The sequence below is a fragment of the Canis aureus genome, chromosome 7 (assembly GCF_053574225.1).
Source record: "Canis aureus isolate CA01 chromosome 7, VMU_Caureus_v.1.0, whole genome shotgun sequence".
In the NCBI taxonomy this organism is placed as follows: Eukaryota; Metazoa; Chordata; class Mammalia; order Carnivora; family Canidae; genus Canis; species Canis aureus.
The window spans coordinates 28,418,644-28,437,859 of NC_135617.1; the positions used below are offsets into that span (position 1 = coordinate 28,418,644).

A 19,216-nucleotide genomic window follows, 5' to 3' on the forward strand; every position below is an offset into this window, starting at 1 on the left:
GCTATTCCTCTTTGTATTATTTTTAAAGTGACTATTCTAGGAATACAATATATATCCTTAACTTTAACCAGTTTACTTAATACTGTACCCAACTAGATGTTAAATCGTAGAATACCTTAGGAGTTTGAGATTAAAAGCATTCTTTTGTCTCTTATGCTCCTAAAAAGTTTCTAAAATGACTGTAAAGGATAAATAACATTTTTAGTATATGTGCTGCCAAGTGAGCACATGTAAAGGATAAATAACACATAAAACCAAAAAGACACAGAAATCAGAGGAGATGACAGTAATAAAGTTTTGGAAGCCTGAAAGCCAAATGGATGAGTGATAACATACTCAGCAGAATGAAAAAGGTGAAAATAAACCCTGTGTAAGTTGAGGAATCTATAAAAAGCCAATGTGTGCAACAGAACCCCCCACCTCCCAGAAAAAGTATAAGAGTCAGAGATTCCAGGTAGTTCTGAAGTTAGGGGGCAGGAAGGTCTCAAATTCAATGTAAGAAGAAATAGGAGCCTTAAATCCCCTCCTCTCTTCTTTCACAACCAAGCAACCCGCCCCTTCCCAACTCTGCAACACGTGTAGGGTTTTTCTCTACAGAGGATAAACCAGAGAAACCTTATATGGAAGGAAACACACTTGGGAGTGGTGGAGAGGTCTAAACTAAAAACCTAAAGTAGGAATTAACATATCAAAACATTAACATCCAGGGGACCTGGGTGACTCAGTGGTTGAGTGTCTGCTTTTGGCTCAGGTCTTGATCCTGGGGGTCCTGGGATAGAGTCCCACAACAGGCTCCCCATAGGGAGCCTGCTTCTCCCTTGGCCTATGTCTCTGACTCTCTGTCTCTCATGAAAAGATAAATAAAATCTAAAAAAAAAAAAAAAAAATTAAGATCCACCTCCTACCTACCACCATCCCAGCAGCTCCCATTTCCCAAATAACCTTCAGAACACTTATTTGCAGACGATGGGGGGATTCCAGCCCAAAGACTTATATACAGTCGGTTGAGGACACCTGCCAGTGCAGCCAACCAATGCAAAAAAAGAGTTCTGCCCACATGCATGGAGCTTCCATTTAGCTTTCTGGTCTATCACTCTCAAAATAAAAGGACAGACATTTGAAGAAAGGCTCTAAAATTAAGATTAGTATCTAAGCAACTTAAATTGTCAACCTCTGGTGCACAATTTTAAGAAGAAAAAGATGAAAAATGAGGCCAGTACTACATCACAGAAACTAGAAAAGAGCCAGGTAAAAACTGTCCTGAATACAATTTAGAGATTCTAACTCCACCAAACAATTTCTTCAATCATGCTGAGTCTAATTTACAAAAGAGCTAAGACAAACTGATCTGAATGGCTCAGTGTGCGTGGGAAAATTTAAATAGAATGTAATAAAGGCCTCTATGCACTTCAGAACATCAACAGGCATAATTATCAAAGATAATCCTATGGACATTAGTATTAGGAAAAACAGCCCTGACATTTAACTAGGAAATTGATTCAAAAGGAAATGGATTAGTAAAAGCATTAAAATTTTATCAACAGTCTCAGGAATCATTACTCTAAATGTTTTGAAAAAAATTCACAAACCTCTCTTAGGGAGAACAATGACCAAACATCATTAGCAATAGCCACAGTTACTATATACTTAAAGTGGATTTACAATTTGTCAATATTAAGCAAGACACCCTCTCTCTAAAAGATTAGTTTTCCATGGGATTATTTCCCTCTGTCTGCCTATGCCTTAGGTCTACCAGTGACCAGCATTTGACTGCCTTGCTATTAATTACTTGGGAGAAAAAAAAGTAAATATGTCTTTGTGCTTTGGATTATTTCTTATTTTCCAAAACAAGTCAGCTACAAAGCTAAGCTATCATTAGTTAAGCGATACTAATGAACTTCAAAAGTAAAAAGTGGTATAAAAAATTTATTCCTACCCTTAACAAAAAGAAAAAGCCAGGGCCACCTGGGTGGCTCAGTCAGTTAAGCATCTGACTTCAGCTCAGGTCATGATCTCAGGGTCTTAGAATCGAGCCCAGTATTGGACCCTGCCTCAAGGCTCTGTAAACTCTGAAGTCAGTGTGAAGTCTGCTAGTCCCTTTCCCTCTGCCTGTCCTCCCACTTGTGCTCTCTCTGTTTCCCTCTCTCAAATAAATAAACGAAATCTTTAAAAAATAAAAAGAAATTAAAATGAAAAAAGAAAAAGCCAGACAATCCATAAAAACCACCAGTTTTTGAGCCCATCAGGGACTTGAAGTCATAAGGCAATCAATAATCTAAAATCCAGAATGAGAAGATCCTCTGAGGAGATGGGATACATGAATTGTTTCATCTTTGATAGAACATGGAAAAGAGACATTTACAAAACACCTGAAATTTTAACAAACTCTTAAGGGCCAAATGTGTACTCACGTCAATTTAGAACCCCGGAAGCCTTAGACACAGGATTCTGTACCCTCCCACAATTTTCTTTTTTACAGTTTTCTACCTCATGAGATGCTCATGAGAAGTACTATGAGCAGGGCAGAGCTGAGAAAGTAAAGTTGCTGGTATTGGTGTGTAATGCCTGCTCCAAGATTTGAGGGTAGAGCAGGAGTACCAAGAAGTCTATGTATACTTTTGGACTACCCAAATATAAGGTGATTATCAGCTCCCAGTGGGGCAGAAGCAAGAAGTTCACCCATGCTTCAGACTGAACCCTCACCTGCAGCAAATGTTGTCCATTTGCTGGGAAGGTACAGTCAAGCCTCTCATCCTTGAGCCCCTGCACCGATACCAGGAAAATGTTAGCAGGGAAGGAAATACTCATCTTCCTTTCCTCTGGTCTGACACTAGGCAAATGCAAGATAAACACTGGGGGAGGGACAGAAAGCACATTCATGCCCAGACTCTGTGCTGATACAAAATAGATGTCTTCTAGCACTGGAAGGGAAGCAGGAAAATTGCTCAGGCTGTCCCTGTCTTCCTCCTCCCCTGCCAATACAAGGCAAAGCTCAGCTGGCAGGAGGGGAGGGGATGGGGAGAGGCAAAAACCAAGAAACCTGCCTACATTCTAGATCTTGCATGGAGTAGGTAGGAGGCAAAAGATAATCTCCACTGGGGAAGTGATACAAGCAGGGAAAAGGTTCAGCCCCTGGGGCTCAAGTGCACAGGACTTGCCTAAGACTGAGGCTCAAACAGGAAAAGGGTTGCAAAACCCTTCTGCCTTGACAAGTCTTGCACCAGGTAACACGCAAGAGCAGTCCACCATGGGGAGAGGGGAAGAGCACAGAAGGAAATCCTGCACAGATACCTAGGCAAGCTGTCAGCTCAGAATAGAATAGAAACAAGGAGAAAATCCTCCAACACTGCAGGCTTCGCTCTAAAACCAAGTGAGCAGCAACCCACTGCTGGAAGAATTTGAAGTCTGTGGTATACTGATAATAACAATAGCAACAATAAACCTCAAAACCAGCTCAACTACTACCCAGACTGACTCAATCAGACTGTCTGCCAAAAAAAGTGTACTCATTTCTAAGCATAAATATCTTAGGTTCTACTGTTCACCTTATGCAATGTGTAACATTTGATGAAACATTACAAGTCACACTGAGAAAAAAAAGACAAAAGAACCTGCTGTCAAGAGAGAAAAACAGTAACACAACCAGACTTAAGATGATGCATATACTAGGACTATTACACAGGGACATTAAAATTACTATAATTAATATCTTTTTAAAAATCTAGTAGAAAATGTGGATGATATTTAACAGAAAGGAAATTTCATTAGAGACAGAAACCATAAAAAGAAGCTTAATGGAAATACTACTACATTTTAAAATGGGACTCAAAAATGAATAATGGACCATGAATCTATATATAAAAGTTATCCAGAAATAATAGTTTCAAACTGATTAAGGAACTCCAGAGGCCAATAATCTGGAAACATCAAATATCATGTTTCTGAACTGGTTACTATTTTGTGAAATAATTAAAACCATACTGTGGTTTAAAACTCCTACAACTATAATAAATAAATAAAAATAAAAGATAAAAGATAAAAAAATAAAGCTCCTACAACTATTGGGACACCTGGGTGGCTCAGTGGTTGAGTGTCTACGCCTTCAGCTCAGGGCATGATCCCAGGGTCCTGGGATGGAGTCCCACATTGGGCTCCCCACAAGGAGCCCTTCTTCTCCCACTGTCTATGTCTCTGCCTCTCTCTCCATGTCTCTCATGAATAAATAAATAAAATCTTAAAAAAAAAAAACCCAACCTCTACACCTATCAAAATATATATACAATTCAAGGTACATTTACTATAAACACTAATCAGGAACCATGCCCTGTGCTAGAAGCTAGGGGTAGGGAAACAGTATACTAATATTCCCGAATTAAATTTAAATAGGAAGAATACTAAAAATAGTCAAAAAATGTTACAAATGTTCTAACAGAAGTCCAAGACCAAGGGCTAAGGAAGCAAGCCCAGCGAAAGAAACACAGTCTGAGAGGGCCAAAGTCACATGTTGATGAAAGGAAGAAACTGTTGGCAGAAAGAAAGGACAGAATTGAAGGGTATTAAGCAGTGCTGGACAGGCTACTGTCCACGGTCATGAGGCTGGAGAGGACTGATGAGAACACACAGAGACGACTATAGGGAAGAAAATGTCTTACAGACAGTGGTATCTTTGAAAAGAATGTGTCTTTCCAATACTAAACAAGAGAAGAAAGAAGAAGACACATATCACTAACTTCAAGCACCTTCTATTCAGGTAAACACCGACATGTGTGCACATGACCTCTGTCTCTCACATCGCCACACCCCCCAAACTTTGCACATGCTTCTTCTGGAGCCTGGAGTGCAGTTCCCATTCTTCTTCGTCTAGTTAACTCTCCTTTAGATTTCAGATCTCAGGTCAATCTTCTGCAGGCAACTCAGCACAGCGTACCTCTCCTTCACAATATTATTTATCAGACTTGATTAATGCTTTTGTGTTCTCCACCGGATTGTAAATTCCCTAAGATCAAAAGTCATCTCTGTTTTATATTTCCAGGTTATCCCTAGAACCTGGTAGAGTGCAGGACAAGAAATATTGATTAAATGAATAAACCAGGATAGAGGAGTTCAAGCCTATCTTCTCTATTTCTTATGAATGACAACTACACACAGGTACCAAAAAAAGCAAAAGCTATGTTTCATTAAATTACCAGAGACAAAAACTGTCTCAGGGATATCCTATATGATTGTTAATTAACACAAAAAGGAACTACAAATAATAGGCACCCCATGGTAATTCCTTAATGAATTAATTTATATATGGCACTCAAAGTGAATTACACACAAATGCTAAACTGGGATTCAATCTAGAGTTGAATATAATAAAACAGGAGGCAGTATACTGTAATAGTTTAAGCATAAAAGCTTAGAATCAGGTAGTTCAGATATTCACCAAAAATATAACAAGATAACTCCAAATTATCTCCATAAATACATTGATGCCAACGCTGCAGGAAAATGAGTCTTAAATTAGCGACCTTCCTAACTATGATAGTAGAAATTAATGAGATAGAAAATGGACAAGCAGGAAAGAAAATAAAAGTGAAAAAATTAGTAAAGTTAATAAAATTCTAGTAAGACTGATCAAGAAAAAAGAGAGAAGCCAAAAATTAGCAATATCTGGACTACAATGGGTACCTCACTATAGAACCTAAAGACATTCCTAAGGGAATGTTGTAAACTACGTTATGTCAATATGGTCAATAACTGAGATTAAAGTTAACAAATTCACTGAACAAACATAATTTAGAAAAGTTGACATAAAAACAAAAGAGAATTTGAATAGCCCTCCATTGTTTTGAAAAATTGAATTTATAATTTAAAAAATTCCCAAAGAAAATTTCAAAATGTTGGCTGAAGTTTATAAACCACTGGGTCAACCAAACAAAACCCCTGTGGGTTACAGATGACGCCCCGAGGCCACCAGGTTTTTTTGCTCTATTGAATTTTTAGTGAATGAAAGGAAGGTACAGACCGAAGAAAACTTAAAAACAAAAACAAGGAGAAGACTGACCATTCAGGAGATAAAGACAGAGTAAAAGTAAAAGAAAAGCAAATCATCTTGGATGTCAGAAGGATAGAACAGATAAAATCAACAAGGATGAGATTATCTGTATTTAATAGTAAGAAAAAGGCAATAGGAAAACCTATGGATCAAATTAGAAAATAAGGGGAAATGTAGCTGTAAAAAAAAATGTTGATTTGTATTTACTAAACAAGCAAGTGATAGCAGAAGAGAGGTGCTCAGAAATCCACAGTCAAGAATTAATGAGGACAGGAGCACCTAGGTGGCTCAGTGGTTGAGTGTCTGCCTTCAGCTCAGGTCATGATCCCGGGGTCCTGGGGTTGAGTCCTGCATCAGGCTCCCCACAAGGAGCCTGCCTCTCTCTCATCTCTGTGCCTCTCATGAATAAATAAATAAAATCTTTGGGGGGAAAAGAAAGAATTAATGAGGACAGTAGACCATGTACAGGAGAGCTGAGCTACCTATAACAACAGTATATCATTGTTCAGATACACTCTGCATAACTGTGATAATACATTCCATTATAAATTAAAAAGTTAGCTCCCAATTTGAAAAGCTGTTCTTAGAGGAAAAAAGTTTCTCTGCTAGAGGCAAATAGTACTGAAGTTTCTCAAAATAAAAGTGAGGCAAGGAGGTAAGGAAACCTAAAACAAAGAGCCTCTTGGAAAAATCAGCTCTGTTCTTGGTGGATTTGAATCTAACCCAAAAAGTATATACAACTCACTTTATTTCTCGAGTATAAATAAAAAACAGCCTAGTCAATTCTCCATTTTCTCAGCAGTCATGTTCTACAAAGTCACTGTGAACACCAAATTAGCAGATACTGAACCATTGCTCCTAGGGGAAAGGGTAGCATGTGGTTTCTGCAAGCCTCTGATTACATTTTTGTCAAACCGCACATAACCACGGTGCTTAAGGTGTGTTTCTGTTTAAAGACACCATATTCAATAGGTATTGCTGCTTCATGAGTATTTAATTCACAGCCAACAGCACTGCACTGATGCCAGAACAAAGTTTATCTAACATAAATATTTTCTCTGTAGCCACATCACAGCCTTCAGCACTGTCCTTGAGGGCCACTTTAAACCAAAATCACCAACAAAAAGCACAAGATAAGAAAAACTTGGCACTAAATAGACCTCAAAGAAGACACATCTTTACAGTATGAGAGCAGAAAGACGAAGGCAGAGCATCGCTTTGTTCAACCTCATGTAGGAATGTGTGCTTGGGCCAAACAAATTTTTCTCTGCCCTATGCATGTCTGTAAATAACTATGAAAGCACTGTGAGTATTGATTTTTGGGGTTACAAAGCAATTTTAGTGAGTAGGCAAATTTGTAAATTTGGAATTCATGAATAATGAGGATTGACTGTATACACAAAAATTTATAGTACCATCCTACAAAGTAAATTTTAAAAAGGTTTACTGTAAATGTATCTAGAAATCTAGGAATTTGGATTAGAAATATAATAGGACTAAATGCTACTTCTCGGAATCAATTTGCCAAGATTTTCTTTTCTTTCTTCCTTTCTTTCTCTTTTTTTTCTTTCTTTTTTTTTCCTTTTTTTTTTTTTTTTTTTGAGAGGGAGAGAGAGGAGAGAGAGCACATGCAGTGAGGAGAAAGGGTAGCAGAGAAAATCCCCCAGCAGGCTCCATACCCAGCATGAAGCTGAGGCAGGGCTTGATCCTAGGACCCTGAGATTATGACCTGAGCCAAAATCCAGAGCCAATACTCAACCGACTGAGCCACCCAGGCGCACCAAACTATTCTAAACAGTAATGAAACATGAAAAATAAGGTCCCATTTGAAGTCACTTTTACAGTGATCTTAAGCAGGCCTCTTCAATTTACTAGTATATCAGCATTAGGAGAAATCAAAGCATGTTTATTTCTAAGTTATAAATGAAATCCATTAAATCCCTTATGAGCAACTTAATCTGCTAAATTATTTTTAAGATTTTATTTATTTACTTATTTGAGAGGGAAAAGAGAAAGGGTGCACACATGTGCATGTACAAGTGGAGGGAGAGGGAGAAAGAGAATCTCCAGCACACTCCCTGCTGAGCACAGAGCCAAACTTGGCACTCAACCTCATGACCCTGCAATCATGATCTGAGCCAAAACCAAGAGTCAGAGGCTTATCCAACTGAGCTACCCAGGTATCCCAAATTTGATCAATTTTTAACAGAGCAGCCAATCTACTGATAGTAATCAACTTTTTCTAAATACCATTCATTCAAATAACTGTTAGTATCAGACTAACATTCCCGTCTGAGATCAAAGGCTGTATATCTTGATGCCAAAAAATGATTTTCCAATTTAATATATCATTACCCATACGGACTACATCCTACAATAAATACAGGGGAGAAACAATGTCTGATTTAGGCTCTACAGAGCTCTCACAGATGAGTGATTTAGATGTTTGCTCAAAGTTTCGCATGTTTGTAAATCATCTTTAGTTTTCAAGAAAGAACAGCAATAACGGAGAAAACTATAAAATTCTACATCAATGGTAAATTCAACAAGATTTTTGAAAAGGCATTATCTCTCCTATCCATTCCCTCAACATTCCAATTACCTCCTACTGCATTACAGTAATTAAATACTTAACAGAAAATGGTGATTATTAAGTGAACAAATTGGAACCTCCATATACTGCCTTACAGATCATTCTAAGCCAGTGCTCACAATTTAGTTTATGTCTTACAGTCTGCTGCCAGCCAATTGTTCTTTCCACACCATCATTTTCAGGAATGTGACTAGACTCAACATACTTGAACATGTGGATAAACACTAATATATATTCAAAAAAAGAAAATAAAAAGCAAATAATGTCTATGATAGTAGCCATAAAAACCCACACCAAAGTGTATATTTTCTAGGTTTCTTAAAAAGATTGTGTCTATCTTAACCCAATCAGCTGAAATTTCAACAGACCTAAAACTGGGGCAACTGTTAGACAAATGAAGAATTTAGTATTTTATCAAGAGGGAAAAATGATACCATGATACCATGTTTCGCTGTGGTACAGCTTTGCTAAAAAATTAAGCCTAAACTATCTCTGACCTTGGAAGCTAAATTTGGCATCTTTCCCCTTTTAAGAAGCTATCATTTATATTTTTAATTAGAGCAACTAATAAGAAAAAGACAGTAACATGTAATCACATGCTTACTTTAAATTACGACTGTCTTAGAAATTACCAGTGTTCTGTTTGTCTTACATTCAACCTACTTTCCATTGTCTTGGTTCCTCCAATACCACCTGAACTTCTCTAAGGAGCTATAGGCTTTTTGTCCCATTTAATTCATTACACCTACCACTAAACTGATGTTTCCAAGGCATATTCTAATCACACTGTCCCCATATTCATAACCTCCTAGAGCTCATACTGTCATCTAAATTAAGGACATATTTCTGAGCCTAGTTTTCAAGGTCCTTTACAATCTGACCTAGCATACCTTTCTAGTCTTCTTTATAACTCTCTAATAGTTAACCTAAATTCCAGAATATATCTCAAGCCTTTCTGCTTCCATAGGTTAGGCTTTTCCCTCCACTTTGATGTACTCCCTCCTTATTTTCTGATCAAAACCTGTCCACAACTGCCAGGCTTATTATTAATAGAGTAGAACACATTCTCCAACAGACACTTTAAACAAATTTATCCTTAAATCAATCATCTTACCAGAAAAGGTGCCATAGATTAAATCCTTATAGGAGATACATAACCGGGAGCAGGATACATCGAACATAGCACACCTAGTCCCTTATACCCATCAATACACCAAATGAATAATAAACTATGACTGTCTTATATTAATGCTTTATTTATCTAACATCACTAAGATACTGAGGGTTCACATAAGTGAGTTTTCTGAAGAAGTGGCTTCCTACTATACAGAAACAGAATTCGTGTGTCTACAGCCTGGACCAGCTGAGATATTCTCCTGGGACACTGACCGCCACTTTACCCAGTCTAGCAGAAAACACTCACGTAGAGGATGGCAGTCATTTTCTACCAGGTACTTACATCTTGTAAAACAGGTGGGCAGCATAGAGAGAGCACAAGGAAGGCATTAAAAACCTGTAAAATGGCAAAAGAAGGGGCGCCAGGGTGGCTCAGTCAGTTAAGTGGCCTACTCTTGATTTCAGCTCAGGTCATGATCTCAGAGTCATGAGATGGAGCCCTGTGTCAAGCTCCATGCTCAGTAAGGAGCCTGTTTCTCTCCCTTTCCCCCTGCCCTGCCTCTCTCTCACATGTGTGCACACTCTCGCGCTCAGATAAATAAAGAAATCCTTTTTAAAAAAATGTTTAAATGAATACAATAAAATGCCAAAAAGAGTTTTCTGCATCTAGCAGAATCCTCATTCCAGGTTGTGGGTACACAGTTGTATTTCCCTGAGAAACTTTGGGGAGTTGAACAACTGTTCTTCTGTCTTAGAACAAGCTATGCCATCACCGGCTGGAAGAGTCCACTCCTTTGCCACTGAAAAAAATTTCAGTGTTCTACTTGTGTCTCTTATGGGTTGAATGGCATACCCTCAAATTCATATGTTTAACTTCTACCCACCAGTAAACCAGAACACCACCTTATTTGGATATGGGGTCAATGCACATATAATTAGATGAGGCCATTCTAGAGTAGGGTAGGGTCTTAATCCAATATGCCTGGTGGTATCCTTGTAAAAATAGGAAATTTGGACACAGACATGTACACAGGGAGGATGCAATTGAAGCTTAAGGCAGACTGGGGTAATGCTTCTACAAGCCAAGCAACTTCAAAGATGGGCAGCAAACCAGCAGAAGCCAGGTGAGAGACACAGACGGATTTCTCTTTCATAGCCTTGTGAAAAAGACAACTTGATCTCAGACTTGAACCTCCAGAACAGTGAGACAATAATTTTCTATGGTTTAAGCCATCTAGTTTGTGCTATTTTGTTTCAGCATCCCTAGCAAACTAATAGTATCTACTGGTGTCTTTGCATTTATCACATCACCAAACTATACCATGACAACCACACACCTCTTTAAGTAACAAAACTTCTTACAAATGTTAAGCACATTCATTCAACACATATTGATGATCTCTATGTGCCAGGCACCAAGGACAGAGCAGTATGACTAACATGGCATGGTCTCTTCCCTCATACAGATTACAGTGTAATCAGGACAAAGGACAACATCCCACAATTTTACAATGATAAAATTACAATTGTATAATGGCAATGAATGACCAACCCTTTACACTGAAAATAGTGGGCATACCTAACAATGTCTGGATGACTCAATGACATCGCTATGGAAGCCAACTGTACATTTCCATGTTCTTTGTTGCTTTTGTTCCCATCTGAGATGTGAGGTTGTTGATTACCATGAGGTCTGCCTTCACCAACTACTCTCCTATATCTCTCTACTCACTCTCCAACCCACTCATTTCTAGTTTGGCGCTTCTGATTTGCTACAGGTGAAAAATCAGGTAATTAATATTGCTATGAAATTTACATTAAAATAATAAAAATTGCTTCATGTGAGAACTTAACGATCTGGCCTAAACACAGATCTTCTGATTTACTTGCGATGCTCACAGACATTTTTTCTGGCAAAACACTTTCTCCCATTCACAAAGACTGTTATCAGGCACCAAGGTGGGCCATTACTGTATGTAAACTGCAGTGTTCCTGAATAATTGCCTGGCAAATGCTTGTTTTCTTTCAAAGGAACTACAGTGCAGGTATGGTACGTAAACAGTTACCTAAGAAAGAAATACTGTCCAAATTCAGAATTATATACTTTGTAGCCCAGTGTAAGGCATATTTTGTTATCTAATTGTGAATCGTATCACCAAATAATATGATCATGAGGTCACAGCATTACAACTTGTTGCTGTACCTAATAAATACCACGTACCTCTAATGCATATCCAACAATCGTCTTTTGTGTTGTGTCTTTTAAGTTCTTCCTCGGTTACTTCAATTAACCTGCCTTTTAATCCTGTTAGATCCTTCCCACTTTTGGTGAGGCGAATCCAATCCATAAGACTTCTGCCCTGTTTTAGGGGGACCTAAGAAGGGAAAAGGAAAGAACTCAATGTGGCTTCTTGAAGTCAGCTGCTTTCCCCACTCCTACCCGCTGCTTCTCTGAAGGCTGCTTCATTCTCTTATTCTCATTCAAAAAGATAAGAAAATTCAAATCCGACAATTCTACATTTTGTTTTGTTTTACAGATTTACGTGGTTGTCAAAATCATCTCCATTGTATCAGAATTATAAATAGAACAATATAAACTATCTGGACTATGAGGTAGGGCTTAGAAATGGTGTCATGCAAATGTTCATCATAATGGTATCTAACAAAACAAGAAAAAAGAACAAGAACAAGAACAAAGCACTGAACCTGGAGTGAGAAAACAAGTTTTGGTCCTGGCTCCACTCTGTCACACATGTTGGAGTTACTTAGCAACTTGGACCAAAATTTCTTTACCTCAAAAGTCACAAGAGATTTAATAGAAGAAAATATAAATGGCCAGCTAAAGTTGATTTTCTGGATTGTCAATATACACAGGACATTAGAAAATCATAAGGCAGCAATCTGTTTTCTAAGAATTCACTAAGAAACAAAAGTTATCAAATAACAGAGGAAAAAAAAAAAAAAAACTGTAACACTCGAAGGAAGGTTTGGCAAACTGGCCCGTGCCTGTTTGTCTATCATCCTGGAGTTCAGAATCATTTTCACAAGTGGAGTGGTGGTAGTGAAGAGACTCAGTAGTCATGGGGCCCTCAGAGCCTAAAATATTTATTATCTGGCCCCTTACAGAAAAGTTTACCTATCCCTGAACAGAAGATTTAGTAAAGGATGTTTGATTTTGATAGCTTTTTCTTTTTCTTTTTTTTAAGATTTTATTTATTTATTCATGAGAGACACAGAGAGAGAGAGAGGCAGAGACATAGGCAGAAGGAGACCCAGGCTCCCTGCAAGGAGCCTGATGCGGGACTTGATCTCAGACCCCGGGATCATGCCCTGAGTCGAAGGCTGATGCTCAACCGCTGAGCCACTCAGGAGTCCCAACTTTTTGTTTTTTCAAAATATGCTTTAAATAATATGCTTTTGGATGAGAGATATTACTAATATTTTAACAGTTAAGAACAGTTAAGACAACCTTTCAAAGATGGAATTGAGCTACTGTCTAAACTTATAAGCAGTTTGTAACATAGTACCAGAGGAATATTTAATGTAAAAGAAGGCATGTTCAAAGAAGTCTATTGCTACAGACTGAATGTTAGTGCCCCTCCAAAATTCATGTTGAAATCCTAACCTCCAGGGACATCTGGGTGGCTCAGTGGTTGAGTATCTGCCTTCGGCTCAGGGCATGATCCCGGGGGTCCTGGGATCCAGTCCCACCATCAGGCTCCCTATAGGGAGCCTGCTCTTCCCTCTGCCTATGTCTCTGCTTCTCTCTGTGTGTTTCTCATGAATAAATAAATAAAGTCTTAAAAAAAAAAAAAGAAAAAGAAAAATCTTAGCCTCCAGTGTGATGGTATTAGGAAGTAAGGTCTTTGATTGGTGATTAAATCATAAAGGCAGCACCTTCACGAATGCTACTAATGCCCTTATTAAAAACACCTCAAAGAGTTCCCTCATCCGTTCTGCCATGTGAGGATGTGGGGAAAATATGGCTATGAACCAGGAATCAGGCCTTCATCAGATACCAAACTCACTGGTGCATTGATCTTAGGATTCCCAGCCTCCAGAACTGTGAGAAATAAATTGCTGCTGTGTATAAGCTAGCTTATCAAGCTTATGGTCCTCTGTTAGACTGAATAGACTAAGATATTTATATACCTCACTTTCTGGAATCTCATCTATCGTAGGTATTCATTTATCCCCTAAATAACCTAGTTAATAGGTGTGTGGTAACATTGCAATTTCGCATTCCTTCCTACCAATCACATCATCCCATTCTTACCATCCCTGAAACTCTCTAGGTCGCCTGATCTCAATAAATGAAGTAAAATATGAGAATATGATCTTTCCCATCTCAAACCAAAGTCACTCACCTCTCTTGTCTACGTGGATTCCATAATCCACTGGATATTTACACATAGTCTTCCAAAAATGTAAATCTAATCATGGGCCCTTCCTCCTTCAGTGGCTCCCCATACTACCATATAATAATATCTCTAAATTCCCTAGAGTGATTTACCAGGCCCTTTGTATCAATCACTGTTTACCTCACTAGCTCTGAGTCTTAATTTTTGCTCTTTCCTATTACATGCTTTAGCCAAACAGGAACTGATTCCTTGATTGCTATGAAATATCTGCTCCTTTGCCTGGCTCAAGGACCCCCCTCCCACCTCCCAGACGCACACTATCTCCTCCAAGAGACTTCTCTGACTCCAATCCCTCTGTGGTCATAACACAGTTATAGTACTTAATGACATTTATAACTATTTATTAGTCTGTACTGCCTATTAGACTAAACTCCTTGGAAACTGACACTCCATCTCCAGCATGTGGTAGGTTCTCAAAAAATATTTATTTACTAGTGTTAGTAGAAATAGTAGCTATCCTATATACAATGCATACTATGCATTAGACGCTGTCCTCAGAGATTTACACAACAATCACATAACAATCCATAGAATATAAATAAAAGTCTAGGGACGCCTGGGTGGCTCAGCACTTGAGCGGCTGCCTTCAGCTCAGGGCGTGATCCCAGGTCCTGGGATCGAGTCCCGCATCGGGCTCCCTGCATGGAGCCTGCTTCTCCCTCTGCCTGTGTCTCTGCCTTTCTGTGTCCCTCATGAATAAATAAATAAAATCTTAAAATAATAAACAAATAAATAAATAAAAGTCTAAGAGCAAGTAACACAGTGAGGACTTACCACAGACCAAGACTGTGCTAAGAGAAACATTATCTCATTTAATCCTATGAATAGTCCTATAAAATGGGTTCTATTATTCTCATTTACACCTCAGGAAACCGAAACTCAGACACTAAGTCACGGAAGCTGGGAAAAGAATCTGGATCTTTCTCACTCAAAAGTGTGTGCTTTTAAATATAGTCATATCCTCCCCAACTAGCTTCTATTTTTTCAACCTCTACCCATTTCATACAATCCTGACTCAGGTTCTAACATGTGTAAGATCACCTCACTTTAAAATTCTGAGTTTCCCTTTGAATTGTGCAATAATTGTATTTTGTTCTCTTTTTGGACCCAAAGGTTCAACTTTACCATCACCACCTGTGGACCTTTTGTCTTTGCCTCTGAGCTTTCTTCTTTAAAAGGATGCTGAGAATGTGGTTTTTAGTTTTAATACAGAGGACCAGTAGCTCTTATATTTTAATTCAGATTCTTTCTCCAGAAAGTCTATACTATTTAGCCAAGCATTTAGTTCAAGGAGAGAAACAGGTCAAACATCAAGAAGGAGGGGACAGGGGGATCCCTGGGTGGCTCAGTGGTTTGGCGCCTGCCTTTGGCCTGGGACGCGATCCTGGAGTCCCGGATGGAGTCCTGGGATTGAGTCCCGCATCAGGCTCCCGGCATGGAGCCTGCTTCTCCCTCTGCCTGTGTCTCTGCCTCTCTCTCTCTCTCTCTGTTTATGATGAATGAATAAATTTTTAAAAAATCCTTAAAGAAGGAGGGGACAGATGATTAGATAGCTAGATGATATATGGAGCAATAAATGAAATATTATAGCCAGAGTCACATCCCAACAAACTTTTAGGATCCAAAGCAACATTTCTTAACCAGTTTCCTTTTCTGTGATATAGAGACAACAAAAGCACAAAATTACTGTAAAGATTAAATGAGTTAATATACATGAAGCATTCAGAACACTTAGAACATAAATACGGTAAGCACAATAAATCTCAACTATATTATTATTATTATAGGTGGAATTACAGATTTCTGAAAAGCTAATGAAAGCTACAGATCCCTGAGTCCATAATTCTGATCTGAAGTCAAATGCCAGGTTTAAGTGGAGAGGGGGAAAAAAAAAAAAAGTCAGAGAAGATCCTAAATAATACTAAGACCCATGAGTCTAGAAATTGAGGGGGTGAAGGGGGGGAGGGTGGCCCAAGTAGGTGGAAGTTTCAAAAACAAAACATGAACAAAACATGAAGATGAACTTACAGAATGAGGAACCAACCAATAACTGCAGTACTTAACACCTAACATTGCAATGAACACCGGAGACAATTTTATTAAATTTTATAAATATAAAATACATTTGTATGGGATCCCTGAGTGGCTCAGCGGTTTAGCACTGCCTTCAGCCCAGGGCCTGATCCTGGAGACCCGGGATCGAGTCCCGCGTCGGGCTCCCTGCATGGAGCCTGCTTCTCCCTCTGCCTGTGTCTCTGCCTCTCATTCTCTGTGTGTGTGTGTGTGTGTCCCATGAATAAATAAATAAAATCTTTTTTAAAAAGTCTTTAAAAAAAAAATACATCTGTGTTCCACCTGTTGCCAACAGTAACCATGTTCCACAAAAAGTTAGGAGTATTCTCTTAGCTTCAAAGTCAGCAAAGGGATACCAATAGAAAAGACAGTGTGATAAGGACAGGTAGCAGAGGAAGAAAGGCAGCGTGATTAGAGAAGCGTCCGCAAACCCACCGGAGGATTTTAGACATTTGCTCTCGCTCCCCGCCCCCATCTTCCCTAGCTCCAGGAGTCCCCACCTTTGGAGGATGGTCACTGGTCAATGTCGCCACTGCCCAACCTTTCCCTTCTCCCACAGAACCCACATCACTCACAACTCCTTCGGGGAGTGCAGAACAAAAGACCGGAGACGAGGCTAGACTGAGGGAAGGAAAGCTAATGAGAACGGAGTGCCTAGGATCCCCGCAAGCACGGTGCTGGCCCTGTCCTATACAACTCCGTTTAATTCGCGGGAAAAGACTTCACCAGAACGGGCTCTGGGGACGGGAAAGGAAAGGGCCAGCAGGTGTGAGGGAGAGACGGGGGTTAGCGGAGTTGGAGGACTGCAGACGGCCGGGCATCAGAAAGGGATCGCCAGCAAAGGCAGGAGGCAGGAAGGCTAGAGCGGAGGACAGGAGGCGGAAGGGGGGGCCGAGGGAGAGAGTGGACCGTTCGGTACGAGGAACCGCCGGCGGCAGACGAGCTGAGCACGACGCGCGGTGTCACCCGCTTACCTTGCTACGCCCCCCGGAGGCGGCCCGCTGCTGCGAGCTGGGGGCCGGGAAAGACTGGGAAGGGACGTTCAGCATCTCGGACCCCTGGCCCGGGCCCTGCCCGGGGTCTCCCGCCGGACAGGATCGCTCCGCTCCACCCCTCGGAGGCCGAACCTCCCGCTCCGGCTCCCAGGCCGGGCAGAGGCCAAGCCCCCGACCCACTTCCGGGGTCGCCCGGGGTGAGGCGCGCCGTGACGCAGCACGTTGAGGCCGTGAAGGGGGCGGAGCCAAAGGACGAGCGCCGCGCCGGCAGGGGCGGGACCCAACCGGAGCGCGTGTGCGGCGTTAGTCCTGCGGCCCGAATTTCAGCACCGCAGGGAGGTGACAGCTATTCCGCGGGAGGATTAGAGACCGAGGGAAGCTGTTCCTTAGCCTTGGTGCTGACAGAACCCGAGCGTGACTTCTACAGACTCCTGCTAACCCGGAGCACGCGCGTCGTCTGTCGTTAGGCCCTACCATCACACTACTTGAAAAATGGGGAGAAAAACAAAACAAAACACTATCAAAGCATTTTGATCTCTCTGCCACTCTTCTCCTCTACAGCACCCGGCTGTACAGGAAAGAAAACGTTTAAGAGTTACGGCGTCAAATGCAAACTGCCACCCTCCGGAGTGACTAATGAAGGAATTAAAAAAAAACAAAAAACAAAAAACTTAGTGAGGTCTCCATCCATCTACTCCCAAGTTCTTCCTCCTCATCTCTCTGTCTTCACTGAAAGCTACAGGGAATTGTGTACTGATACAGCCCATCCCCAAATGTAGTGACCGACAGCTATGTCTAAGAGTCAGATAGGTTTAGTTTGAATGGATTCTTTGCATTTAATAAATGAACAGCCTTAGGCAAGTTAATTTAGTATCTCAAAAGTCTCATTTTCCCCATTCTGCCTAATCGATTTAGGTCTCAGTAAGAACGAGATGAGCTGTCATATGTCAACTACCTAGTATAGTCTCTGGTTCATAGTAGGCACCCGGGGACCCCTGGGTGGCTCAGCGGTTTAGCGCCTGCCTTTGGCCCAGGGCGCGATGCTGGAGACTCGGGATCGAGCCCTGCGTTGGGCTCCCCGCGTGCTTCTCCCTCCTCCTGTGTCTCTGCCTCTCTCTCTCTATGTCTATCATAAATAAACAAATCTTTTAAAAAAATAGTAGGTACTCAATAAAGGTCAGTGGCTCATCATATTTTTCCGACATATTGAGAGAAGCTCAAATAACTGTGCAGCTAAAAACAGGTCCCTAATGATCCAGATCCATATCGGTGATGTGGTGTGGTTTTTGTGTTTTGCTTTGTTTTGTTTTGTTGCATATCTCTTGGGGGAAACACATATCCTGAGTGTCGAGTCCAGTGAAGGGAAAGTTTTCAGAAGAAATAGAGTTCTAAATAATTCTTCCCATCCATTATTATTACTTTACCTGACTCTGACACGTGATTTGAATTTGCTCTACTTCAACAGCCTGGTCCTTAAAGTGCCTGTAAATCAATGTTTGTAGTATCTTTTCAGTGAGAAGGAAAACCGTGTGATCTATGTAGCCATCAAGTAATAGGCATTTCTTTGCCAGGTAACCATCTCTGACCTTCACCTCTATCCATCATCATTCTGGGATACTAAGAAACATTTGCAATTAAAATGCTTATTGTATGACTGTATTTGAACTAAAGAAATTCATGACCATATTGGGTTACCCCTACCTTGCAATGAGCTCCTGTTTTCTCTGTCATTTAATGATGATGTATTCTTTTGTAAGTCTACATTTAAAAATGCTAATCACGGAGAATTTATCTCACTGGAAAAAGCGTCCATGACAACATCAGGAGCAAGGAGCCAGAATAAAGGAAAGTGACATTGTTGAATAATGTTTCATATTTGCAGAATGTCTTAGCTCTCCCATGGACAGAAATAGAAAAGATCAAATTCTAACCTTTTGACTCCCCTTTCTTAGACTCCATATGAGTCCTGCTCACTTAA

At 40.2% G+C, this 19,216-nt stretch overlaps 1 protein-coding gene across 2 annotated transcripts in view; it reads right to left on the minus strand.

Annotated features, from left to right (window-relative positions):
- Positions 1 to 17,440, minus strand: part of CYB5R4 (cytochrome b5 reductase 4) — a 77,735-nt gene extending 60,295 nt beyond the window's left edge. The window contains exons 1-2 of one of the 2 annotated variants that reach the window (XM_077903216.1): positions 17,218 to 17,440; positions 11,971 to 12,124 (exon numbers count right to left, since the gene is read on the minus strand). In XM_077903216.1, the coding sequence (XP_077759342.1) occupies positions 11,971 to 12,124; positions 17,218 to 17,292 (229 nt within the window). In that variant the 5' untranslated portion in view covers positions 17,293 to 17,440. Of the gene's footprint in view, positions 1 to 10,092; positions 10,147 to 11,970; positions 12,125 to 17,217 lie in introns of those variants that run through there. The other variant, XM_077903217.1, reaches the window with a different exon arrangement.
- Positions 17,441 to 19,216: the final 1,776 nt, after the last annotated feature.